General features: G+C 35.2%; 1 protein-coding gene across 1 annotated transcript in view; it reads left to right on the top strand.

The window, feature by feature from the left end:
- Nucleotides 1-13,544, top strand: part of LOC128640673 (calcium-activated chloride channel regulator 1-like) — a 62,095-nt gene that overhangs the window by 22,277 nt on the left and 26,274 nt on the right. Inside the window, exons 7-9 of the mRNA XM_053693105.1 lie at nt 391-615; nt 7,320-7,500; nt 13,205-13,311. Coding sequence (XP_053549080.1) covers nt 391-615; nt 7,320-7,500; nt 13,205-13,311 — 513 coding nt within the window. The remainder of the gene's footprint in view (nt 1-390; nt 616-7,319; nt 7,501-13,204; nt 13,312-13,544) is intronic.

The raw sequence follows: 13,544 nt of genomic DNA on the forward strand, positions 1-13,544 counted from the left end.
TTTCTTTTAATGCCTCATTCTATCTAGCATTTATTTAGTGTTAATGTCCCTTTAATGATAATCTGAAATAGCTGAAACTAGGGCTTTTGACCTGAAAACCTGTTTGCTGGTACTCTAATGAACAATTAGGGGTTAATCACATTATTATGCTTTACTGCTCCTGAGCCTAACTAGGTATGATTATTAACAAAGGATTCAAAAAGAACAAAGCAATTGGATACATTTAAAGTTTTTTTAAATTGCATGTTCTATCTTCATTTTAAAAACGTAACTTTGACTCTACTGTCCCTTTAAAAATTCCTTGTCACCCCTTAACTAAGAACACAAATTGCACAAGTGTAAAGGCAACCATTAAAACATTAAAATTAATTTTTGCTGGGACTTTTACAGAATAATCGCATAGGACGACTCTATCAGGCTGCCGAAGTCTTCCTTATTCAGATCATCGAGCTGAATTCTTATGTTGGAATTGTCCAGTTCTCCGATACTGTATCTGTTACATCAAACCTACTGCAAATAGTCAACGACGACAGTCGTCAAAAGCTAAAAAATCTGCTTCCAAAAACAGCAGTAGGAGGAACAGACATTTGTTTAGGAATTCGGACTGGATTTCAGGTATTGTTGGTTCCTTTTACTCTGTGCAAGTCTTTTTTATTTTTCTTGACTGTGATCTAATCTGACCTTTTATTTTATTTATTTATGTATTTATATATTTATGTATTTATGTATGTATTTATTTATGTAGTCATTTATTTTATAATCCAGGCAATCACTGTAAGTAACTCCAGACACACAAATTCATCTGTGGGCTTTAGTGTGTCCTGGGAGCCCTTTACTTAGGGTAATTACCACACGCCACAACGATATATAAGGGCCCTATCTGAGGCTTGCTTGGCCTATATGGACTTTATCTAAATAGCAGTCATAATCACCATTTCCGTTCACCCAGGGACAGTTACTTTTATGGCCAATATACAAATACATTGAAACTTTGCATATTCATACAAAGTACCTAAAACTAAACTGGCACTTATCTGCAGACATAAATAGAAGACATTTGTTCAATAGATATCTCCCCTCCCTTTCCCGCTTGCCCATATTACCTGCGGGTCATACCCCAAATCCAATCTCTCACATCGTTCTTAGGGGACAATTCCCTAGAGGAGAGATATCAGAAACGTCTGCATTGCCTACAGCAAAAAACTTGACAGGCCTCTATATAAGCCGCTAGAGGTAAAATATAGAATTACTGCATAACTACAGAACTCTCCACCTAGGAGCCCACTACAATCACACTCTTTAAGCTATAGAAAGTAAACTCAAAGCAACCTGTGCCTACAGAAAGCATCTGGATGCTTGGCTAACCTGCATTATCTTTAAATATTTATACATACAAAAATACCCTGACATGACTGACTAATTAGTTCTGCTTGCTGGAGGGACATGAAAGGTTCTGTGCACCCTTAAAGCCAGTCACCAGCATTTGGAATACAGATATAATTTAAAAAATCTGGAATCTCAACTAACTAGACACAGGGTTTTGATATAAACCACACAGTACAGCATCATAGAGATTCTATCACGCTCTTAGAATGTCTCATTCACAGAGAAAAAAACAATAAACCATCAACAGGAGTCAAAAGGACTGTGGTAAACAACTTTGTTACGTTGGGTGAGAGCTCACAGGTCCACTCTGACCACACATTGGAAACCATCTATTCTCCCCCATCCAGTCCTGAATCATCAACCCTATCTACGGCTGTCCTTCAAGATCTGCAATCAAGAAATCAATCTCAGGTTTCACCCACTCTCTAAAATCTCTTCTTGATGCACATCATGCTTCCTTCACAGAAAAACTAACGTCTACTATCGCAGACTTAAAAAAAGGATCTTAATATACAACTGAGAGACTGGATAAGTTTGAGCGCAAACAGGAAGACATGGTGGTGGATCACTCAAACCTACTCAGCTATGCACAAAACTTGGTAAATAATATAGTGGAGATGGAAGACAAGAAGACGGACCTGGAAAACAGGTCCTGTTGAAACAATTTGAGAATTCGGGGTATCTCAGAGGAGATAGCCAACGCAGAATTAACGCCATTCCTAACCGAATACTTTTCTCTTCTGGCTAAACCCCAGTTTACCACTGAAAAATCTCATGGACAGAGCTCACAGGTCATTGAGACTTTGAGGCCTGCTGGCAGAGCAGCCTAGGGACGTCATTGTGAAATTGCACTTTTACACTTATAAGGAACGCCTTCAAAAAATCGTATTACGCAACATGGACATGCCTGAAAAATTTGCACATATCAAGATTTTCGCTGATCTTTCACCACTAACCATGCAGTAAAGGAAAACCTTCACAGAGATAACCAAAATCCTGCATCAGAACAACATCAAATGCAGATAGGGATTCCCCTCTTAATTGTTTGGGGCATATGTATCAAGCTCCGAAAGGACGCACCAGGGATGTCTTCTATCCCTATTGTTATTTGCTCTCATGATGGAAACCCTGGCGGAAGCCATCAGAGAGGCACCAGATATCCAAGGAATACAATTGCATAACACAGTGCATTAGGTGGCATTATTCGCAGATGATCTCAACATGTTGGCTTCGAACCCTATACAGTCACTCCCAAATTTTTTTTCTCTCCTAGAAGAATTCTCAAAGATTAGTTTTTATAAACTCAATTTTACTAAAACTGAAGCCTTTGCTTTAAACATACCAAATTTAGATCTTCTGCAACTGAAACATCAATTCCCATTTGAATGGTCTTCAAATAAACTAAAACATTTAGGGGTAATCTTATCCCACAATATCCCAACTATTTTATCAGCCAATTTCGACCCCTTACTTCATAAATTTAAAGAATACGTGACACGCTAGAACTTACCAAACTTGTCCTGGTGGGGCAGAATTGCTGCCATTAAAATTAAATTGCTCCCAAAGTTGACTTATCTGTTTAGGTGTTTACCACTCATCATACCCAAAACCATCATTACACAGTTTTAGAAAATATGCAAAGAGATTATATGGAGACATAAACACCCTAGGGTAGCAATGAGGATTCTCTAAAACCCGGTACAGGCTGGTGGTGTGGCAGCTCCCAATTTAGCAGCCTACTATGAAGCCTTGTGTCTAGCGCATATTTCGGCTTGGAGCAAAGTCTCGCCTGATAGCAAATGGTCCAAAATTGAACAAGCTTCACTTCCCCAAGGGGTCTGCCTCAGAGATCTTATATGGATCCTGAAACATACCATAAAGTCGGAAATATCCGAAATTACATAATATCTTTTAACCTCAAATTCTGAGACACAATTCGACATGGGAGTGAGATAGCGCCACATCCATCACCGATCCACTCTGTTTAAGGTTTACTTCATGCCCTTTTGGATTCTCTCATCCAGCAGACTGGTCGGCTATTGGAATTAAAGGTATAAAAGACCTATTCTCCAATGAGAAGATACTATCTGTAATCCATTTTCAGAATCAATTCTCTCCATCACCTTTATTGAAATTTGAATTTTTTAGACTAAAAATGTTTCTAAAATCCTGGGGCTTTCTGTCTATCCCCTTAAGACAACCAACTAATTGGGAAAAAAACGATGGGCATCAGGTGTACTTACACCGAAAATGTTTTACGCTGATATCCTCCAATAAACTCTTTACCACAAAACTTCTTATATAGCCGAAACTGGGGACAAGTCCTAGACTTTGAGGCATCAGACGATTTATGGAGGGCAGCGATTCTCCTGACTAAAAACGCAATACAATGTACCACACATTATGAGCTTTTTTTAAGATTCTGACACAGTGGCATTATACCCCCCTACGTATGTTTCAAATATCTAACTCTCCTCTATGCTGGAGAGGATGCGGTAGTGGGTACCCCTGTACATATGTGGTGGGAATGCCCTAAAATTAAAAGCGTCTGATAAAGAGCCTTTTATTGTTGTACTGGTCTGGGGGTTAAGAATATAAGCTATTCTCAAGCTGCACTTTTCCATCTGATTCCTAAAAAACTGCCTAGACATATCTTATATCTGAATGTTCATGGAAGTCAAATTAGCAATTGCCAGGGCATGGCGCCAACTTAAGGGCCCAAGGTGGGGTCAGGTCCTGTCAACAATGGCCTATGGAGTCAATGAAGAGTGTGGTGTTTGCCGCTAACAATAACATCTCCACCCACTGCATGTGCTGGGAAGCCTGGACAGTGTCTCGGAGGAGGGCCAGGGAACAGCTAGTGGGTCTCCTGTAGTAATGAGCTTCCCTAAAATATAAAATATAATATCTACATTACAAAATATAAAGCACTCTTTGCTCCTATGATAATCTCAATAGTCTTAACCCCTCCCTCCTCCTTTTTTTTTCCTCCCTTCCTTCCCTCTCTCCTCACTTTCCCATACTTCCCTACTTTTCGCATTTAACCTTTTCATTCCAAACACTTCATGGCATATTACGTAAAATTACAAGGTATTGCCAAACACCATTCTCAATATAAACATTTCGCCCTGCTGGCGGCCAATTGGCTCTCACAATAGCTGCTGGTGCAATGCTGAATACGGAGAGCGTATTGCTCTCCACATTCAGCGATGTCTGTCGGACCTGATCCGTACTGTCGGATCAGGTCCGACAGACATTTCATAAATAGACCTCATAGTCTCTGTTGGACAGTATGGAGATTGTTGAGCTGTGTCTATTTTATTCTATTATTCTGACGATATATTCTGTTATCGAATGGTAAAAAATCCCATATTGTATTATTTGAAAAACCCAATAAAAATTATTTACAAAAAAAAAAAAAAGGTGGACTTGAGGATACCTAGGGCCCTGCTCATTATAGATACAGGACAGGTATATAAAGAAAATATTTACAATGCAAGAAAAAAGTGAAATAACATGATTTATACACACATGGAGTATATACTGCAATATGATAAGATAGGAGAACCATACTGCAAGACGATTTAATGGAAGCAAACATTATTTGCAGGGAGCACCGTAGAGATGTTCTGTATGCGTTAGTAATTAGAGTCTTTGGGTCCGATATATCAATGTCTGGTGGACATGATCCGCTGTTGCAAATCATGTCCGACCAGACTTTGCTGAATGTACTGCTTGTGCAATGCCACCCCCTGCAGATTTGCGGCCAATCAACCCAATCGTATGAGATCGGCGGATTGATGTCTGCAGCCTTAGAGGAGGTGTACGAGTTAAGGAGCAGCGCTCTCAAGACTGCTGCTTCTTAACTCCTGTTTCCGGCGAGTCTGAAGGCTCGCACAGAAACAGGGGTATTTGGCACCATTCATGGTAAATCGGCCCCTTTGAGAGGAGAAGTTGAGAAGTGGAAGGAAGTGCATTGGGAAATAAGTTAGACATATAAGAGGCATTGGGTTTTATGAGAATTACTTTGAAGGACCATAAGCAGAGGAGGTAAAGGATGAGTCCGGGGGTGCAATGCGGTGCACAGGGGTTGTATAATTATATACAAATGCCATTATGATTTATTTTATAAACCCATTATTACTATTACAGTAAATCATTTGCAGAAGACTTTGGATGCCTGCTAACATACCAGAATAAGGGTTTTGTTGGCATCAGTTTTGTGCAGGTTCTGAAATTGACTTCTTGGTCATGTAAACATGTCTGATAAGGTATTTGGGAAAACTGGACTTATATTTTTGTGCTTGTTAAACAAGAAATTATTTGACATATTAAAAGTAAAAAGATGTAATTTCCTTGCTGAATTCATCAGGTCTTGAACAGAAAAAAATGAACTGTTGATTTTCAGCAAATAAACAATGAAGAGGCAAAAACATTTGTGTTTTTTTTCCTTTTAAACGGGTTTCCTTTGCAAATAAAAGGGATTCACTTAATAACTGAAAGTCAGTTGGTTAAATAAATGACAATGTACAGACAGAAAACTACATATAAATATAAAAAACACATAAAAGACCATCCAGTGGTGCACATGCTATGTTTTGACATGAGGATAAGCACATTTTACTTACATATGGTTTTCCATGTCATTTATATAAGCAAGATATAAATAGGACAATGGTATTTAGTTAATACATGTTCAATAAAACACTTAGGCCCAGATTACAAGTGGTGCTGAATTTAATGGTCCAGCTCGTGCGCTTACTTCGCTAGAAGTAAGCTTTTTGTGCGTGTCGGATAGAGCTCGTATTACAAGTTGAAAGTAAAATGTTTTTGCTCGCGTGCTAACCTGATGAGCGCAAAAAGTTGAAGTTAGGATATTGTGGTCATTATTCCCCCATAGAAGTCAATGGAAATAAGTAACCTATTCGCGCACTAACTTGCATATTCTCAAGTGCGCTAACCTGACATGAAAATATGTATATTTTATATTCCAATGTTCTTCACATGGCAGATTATGTTCTATTTATTCATATATATATATATATATATATATATATATATATATATATATATATATATATATATATATATGATGTTTTTTGATACTATATATACCTATACCTACTGTATATATAAATATATATATATATATATATATATATATATATATATATATATATATATATATATATATATATATATAGTCAGCATCAGTTGACAGCACTCACCTGGTCTTACATAACTTGATAAATCAAAATATATTCACAATAGTGTTTTGGGGGTGTTAACCCCGTCCTTAGATCGTACAACGTTGAAACATTGTTGTGAATAAATTTTGATTTATCAAGTTATGTAAGACCAGGTGAGTGCTGTCAACTTATGGTAACTATTGTTTATTTGAATGCACCCTGGACAGTTGCATTGAGAAGAGTGAGTGCGTAGCCCTACGTGGGGTTTATAGATATACTGTATATATATATATATATATATATATATATATATATATATATATATATATATATATATATATGATTATATATAGGTATAGAAATATACAGATATATATATATATATATATATATATATATATATACACACAGGATAATACTTTATTAAATATGAATATTTCAAAAATATGCTTTTACATGTTTTCATCTACTTGACTCTAAAGTCATGTATGTATTTATGTGTTTATATGTGTATATACATCTGTAAATACATAAATACACATATAAATACATAAATAAATATGTAAACATATATATTTATACATACATATACATTCAGTATTTAAACATGTATATTTATGTATCTCTATGTTAAAGCCTTTTTTATTTTCCTAACACCTGAAACCTCATATGTATTTTTCTATTATTATTATTTTCCCAGATAGTGTTATTATGAGTGTAACTTAATTTTATCTCCATATCAAGGTTAATCGTCAACATGATGGATCCTCGTATGGTTCTGAAATTGTTTTACTAACAGATGGAGAAGACAATTATGACACTACACTTTGCTTTAATGATATTAGAGCCAGTGGTGCCATTGTACATACCATTGCTCTGGGACCCAGTGCGTCGTCCGCGCTAGAAGATATTACAAAAATGACAGGTGAGTTTTTGCAATTTTTAAATAAAACCATTTGTTTTAACAATTAATTAATATAAAAATGTCAGTTTTGTGACTGGGAACTTTTTTGGCTGGTAAAGTATAGTGATAATTTTCTAACAGCATGCTCTCTCACATCTCTCAATGCCAATATGCCAGGGTGCCTGATTTATATAGATATAAAGCTGCAAGACCACTCTCACAGGAAGGAGAGGGGACACTCACTAGAATATTTTATAGCCAACAAACAGTTAAATTGTGAGCTTTAGTGCTATATAACCCCCTCCTCAAACAAAGAAAGGGACACAAAGAGAACTTATGTACAAACGTATCCAATCAAAACCAAGTGTAACAAGACAGTGAAAGCTTATGGACATACGCATTTAGCTAAAGGTACCAACAAAGTGACCATTATCACAGTGATAGATAAACAACAGCAACAGAATAAAATAACAAGATATCTTGAAAGAAAATAATATAGATAGATAAATAGATAGATTAATAGAGAGATAGCTAGATAAAATATAGATAGATAGATATATAGATAGACAGATAAATGATAGATAGATAGATTGATAGATAGATGGATAGATAGATAGATAGATAGATAGATAGATAGATAGAGAGATGGATAGATAGATAAATAGATAGAGAGAGAGGTAGATAGATAGATAGATAGATGATAGATAGATAGATAGATAGATAGATAGATAGATAGATAGATAGATGGATATATAACTTTCAAAAGTCAAAGGATAATATCATAATTGCATAAGATAAAATATTCCAGAGCTATATCATAAATAAAGTGGATTTTTATTGTTTTTATAAAGAATACTTGTAAAAAGAATAGTGACCAGGTATTACCACATACATATGATAAATAGCTATAACTTATGTCTACTGTTGTGATTTCACATTACATGGATGCTCTGATACTGCTAGACTTGTGCATTCGGATTAGGACCAATCTGTATTTGTCCGTATTTTGCCAAATTTGTGCATTCAACACAACCGAATTAATGAACGGCAGTCTGCATGAATGAATGGAATAATAAATGAATGTATTAATTAACTCCTAAACCTCCACAACTGCAATCACAATATAACTTCCTACACTATAAACCTCTAAACCCCCACAACCACCATTGCAATAAAACCCTACACTTTTAACCCCTAAACCGCAACAACCCCATTGCAATAAACCCCCATACACTATTAACCTCCCAACCGCTAACCCCCCAAAGGCCCCTAACCTAAGAACCCCTAAGTTAAAAAGAACAGTATACTTTTTAAAAAAAAACAAAACCTTAAAAATAAAAAAAAGCCCTATACTAAAATTAAAGTACTCTAAAAAATAAAAAAGCCCCCTTAAAAACCCCTATCTTAAAACTAAAGTACCCCCAAAAAATAATAAAAAAGACCCCCTAAAAATTCCTATGTTAAAACTAAAGAAAAATAAGAAACCATATACTAAAACTAAAGCACCCCCCCCCCCCAAACCCCCCCCCCCAAAAAAAACCTAACACTTAACAAAACCCGAAGTTTTATTACTCACCATCTGAAGACTTCTCAGTGGCGGGAGGTCTCCGACGAGGCAGTGGGTCTTTTCCATTGTTGGGTCCTAAGTGTTGGTCCCCAGCATTGGCTCTTCCTCTTCTTATTGATTTGATTGGTTTTTAAAATCAGCCAATAGGAAAACAAGCAAATTCTATTGGCTGATTTTAAAGGGGAAAAAAAATATATTTTATAATTCAGCTGAAACAAACAATTTTAACCAACTTTCCTATTTACTTCTATTATCAAATGATTTTTGTTTTCTTGTTATCCTTTGTTGGAAAACAGGAAGGTATGTTCAGGAGCGTGCCCGTGTCTGCAGCACTATATGGCAGCAGTTTTGCAACAATGTTATACCTTAGCAAGAGCACTAGATGTTAGCACTATTTCCTGTAGATGTGAGCGCTACCTATGTAGATATCTCATCAACAAATAATAACATGAGAACAATGCATTGAATAATAGAAGTGAATTGGAAACTTTTTTTAAATTGTATTCTTTATCTGAATAAGGAAAGAAGAAAAATAGGTTCCATGTCCCTTTAAAAATAATCAGCCAATAGAATTTTCTTTTCTTTTCTAATGGTTGATTATTTTTTTTAAAAAGAAGCTCTTTCTATTGGCTGATTTGAAATTGAATTAGAAATCAGCCAATAGAACTGCCAGGACATTCCTATAAAAGGGGGAACTGGTAGCCAAGGATGTGTTGCAGGGCAGCATGAAGAGGATCTTAGAAAAAGAGGAGGAGCCGCCGCTGAAGAAGTGGTTTAGGAGCTAATAGCGTAGTGGTGGGTCAGGGTTTATTGAGATGAGGTTGTGGTGATTTAGGGGTTAGGTAATGCAGGGGTTAATTGTGATGGGGTTTGTGGCAGTTAAGAAATTAAGTAGTGTAGGGTTTTTATTGCGATGGGGTATGTAGCAGCTTTGGGGTTAATTAAGTAGGGGGGTTATTGGCAGTTTAGGGAGTAAAAGAGTTAGCTTTTCTGTTTGTAGTTTCTCAATCTCCTGCACTTAAGTACTTCTGTACGCAGGAAAAAAACAGACTTTTTTTCTTGGTGTTCACACAGATATCAACATGTTTCGCCAGCAACACTGGTTTTATTAAGATCTTGATAAAGCCAGGGTTACTGGCGAAACATGTTGATATCTGTGTGAACACCAAGAAAAAAAGTCTGTTTTTTTCCTGCGTACAGAAGTACTTAAGTGCAGGAGATTGAGAAACTACAAACAGAAAAGCTAACTTGCGCAAGTTACAGAAACAAAGGGATTGTCTAAAGTTTGGTGCTGTATTCAGAGCACTTTCTACAAGGACCAGTGGCAAGGTAACACGAAGGGAAATTACCTACCGGAACCCCTTGTCTGAGAGTGAAACTGAGGACACATAGGTACCGCCGGGAAGCCGTGAGTAGTAACAGCTCACAAGGGAGGGTAAGAAAATCACCCCTAAACACTGTTTGGAACATTCCATTTGCACAAATTAAGCTCACTGAGGATATGAAGGGGTAACTGTGAAACCGTAATTTATCACAACATAAATATAAGGATAAAGAACACAGCCCTCTGTAATTTATCTCCAATTACTTACAAATACTTTGATGAACTTTTTAGATATGCAAAATTACAACCAATATAAGTAAACAGCCATTGTGGGGACACCATTTATAATCAGTCTTGCATTTAAATGGTTTTAACTATTTGTTAGTTTTTGCTACATATTTTGTAATTTTAAAGTTGATGAAATATAGATATAAAATATCGGATAGAGACAAATATTATTAATTGTGTTGAAGTAAAAATTCTATCTAAAATCTTTGAACAAAGTATAGAAAACGAAAGAGCAGATAAATCTTTTTATTGGTGTATGAAACAAATGTATATCTGAATTTTAGAAATTTTATGAATTGATCGATATAGTGTTGCAACACTTAGGGATTGTGATTTATTTTATCTTGGTATTATTATGTTTTTATTTTAAAAATAATTTGTAGAAGAATTTTTCACTTATCCTGTCAAACATCTAGTTTTTTCTACATATTTAGTTGACTGCCATACACACCTTTATCCCTTTTGCAGATTAAGCGCCTAATCGCCATAACTTTTTCACTATATTATGATGGAGGTTGCGGTGGTTTAGGGGTTAATAGAGTAGGGCTTTACCATAGGTAATTGTAGGGGGTTTATGGCATTGGAGGTTGTGTTGGTTTAGGGATTAAGCTATGTATGGGTATATTATGATGGAGGTTGCGGTGGTTTAGGGGTTAATAGAGTAGGGTTTTGTTGTGATGGGAGTTGTGGCGGTTTAGGCGGTTAAATAATGTAGGGGTTAAATAGCGTAGGTAGGGGTTTTATTACTGTTTTAAAGGCATTTCATTTGTTTTAACAAATTTGTCAGAAACAAATAAAATGTCTAACAAAAGTTGGACAATCCAAAAGGGTTTAAAATTTCAGAACAAACAATTTGTCTGAACCATAATATTTCCAATGCAGATGTCTAGATACTACTATTTAGGTTGCTAGGGGGCACTTGGCTCAACATTCTTCCTTTCTACATTTTGTTCTTTCATATCCATTGACGTATGCACAATTTTCTATCTATTTGCCTTTTGGAAATGAAATCAAACACCATGATTATATAGCAAGCAGGTGGCGGCTATCACACATACGCATCTCACTCTGACGGCTCCCTGAGCAGATGCACGACCATATGTACATATGCCCAGTTAAAAGTGATAGTTTATATTAGAAGTATTGTGTCAAAATGCTCAATTGGGAATTTAAATGCACTCATGCACATTTAATTGTGACTTTTATGTCACTTAAAATTAGTGATTAACCAACAGAACTTTAAATAGGACATCTAATTCATGGTTTGTGACTCTTTGATTGTAAAGTATACAGAGCTAAGAAAGAAAAAAAAATATATCAAAAACCTATGCAATTCAACATCTAATTTCAATTTTAGAATCATTAAAAAGATTGATGAACTAACCATATTTATTTATTGTTATTTATTTGTATTGAATCAAAGATCCTTGGTTTTTTATGCATTGTTTCTGATTTTAACTTGTGGTATATACTGTATAGGTAAGTTAATTAAATCTAATTAAAATTATGGAAGGATTTTTGCTGATTATATTTTAGGTCACGGTGTTATTTTATGAACCTTGATTATTTGTAGTCTAGCAAAGCTTTATTTAAAGAAGTGCACACACATTCATCTTCTGTACATTAGTTGTTCATATGTTCATATGCTAATTTCTTAGACCTTGAAGGCCGCCTCTAATCTGAATGCATTTAGACAGTTTTTCAATAGAGGGCATTAGTTCATGTGTTATATGTGTTGACTGTCCCTTTAAGTATTTCTATTAAAAACACTTTATAACATATTAAAAATGTTATTGCATTTTTTCAAGGTATTCGACTGGGAAAGTTATAAAATAGTTAGTAAAGTCTTTAGTAAAGTAAAGGTTTAGATTGGTCATGCAATTTTAAACAACTTTCCAATTTGATTTTATCATCAAATTTGCTTTGTTCTCTTGGTATTCTTTGTTGAAAGCTAAACCTTTGTAGGCTCATATGCTAATTTCTAAGCCCTTGAAGGCCACCTCTTATCACGTTTTATTTTATTAGCTTTCCCAGTTAGAAAGTACTAGTTCATGTGTGCCAAGTAAATAACATTGTGCTCACACCCGTGGAGTCAGCACAAATTGGCTAAAATGCAAGTCTGTCAAAATAACTGAAATAAGGGGGCAGTCTGCAGAGGCATATACACAAGGTAACCACAGAGGTAAAAAAGTGTATTAATATAACTGTGTTGGTTAAGCTAAATTAGGGAATGGGTAATAAAGGGATTATCTATCTTTTTAAACAAAAATAATGTTAAAGTAGGCTGTCCCTTTATAATTATTTTGATGTGTTTTGTGAATTTTTTTTAACCCTTACACTTTACTCTCAAGTCGAGCTAATGTTAGTGGGGTCCAACAATATTGCTTATCGCGATCCCACGCTATCATTACCGTGCCACTTGCAATCTGGACCATTATTGGTGTAGGCATCTTGTCTCAGGGCTGAACAACCTCTCTATACTTAGGGAACCTAGGACACTAATATAAAAAATATAATAACATTAATCCAAAACATATTTTTTTCAGGAGGATTACAGTTTCTTGCAACAGATAATGTGGATGCAAATGGTTTGATTGATGCTTTTAATGGGATATCATCTGGAAGTGGAGATATATCTAAACAGGCTATTCAGGTAATGTTTTTAAACAAAATATAATTTTGTTATGTTTTGTTTAAATAATTTTTTATACAATTACATGTTTTAGAATATATTACATATTTTATCCAATAATTAATTTCTTAGAAAATATAAACAATTTAAAATACAAAAAAATATATTTATTGTATTTGTGTTAATTTTGAAGTTAAGAACTTGTGGGGTCAATTCCAATCCTTTATAAAAAAAAAAGTTTATATAATGATTTT

The sequence above is a fragment of the Bombina bombina genome, chromosome 10 (assembly GCF_027579735.1).
Source record: "Bombina bombina isolate aBomBom1 chromosome 10, aBomBom1.pri, whole genome shotgun sequence".
NCBI classification, from domain to species: Eukaryota; Metazoa; Chordata; class Amphibia; order Anura; family Bombinatoridae; genus Bombina; species Bombina bombina.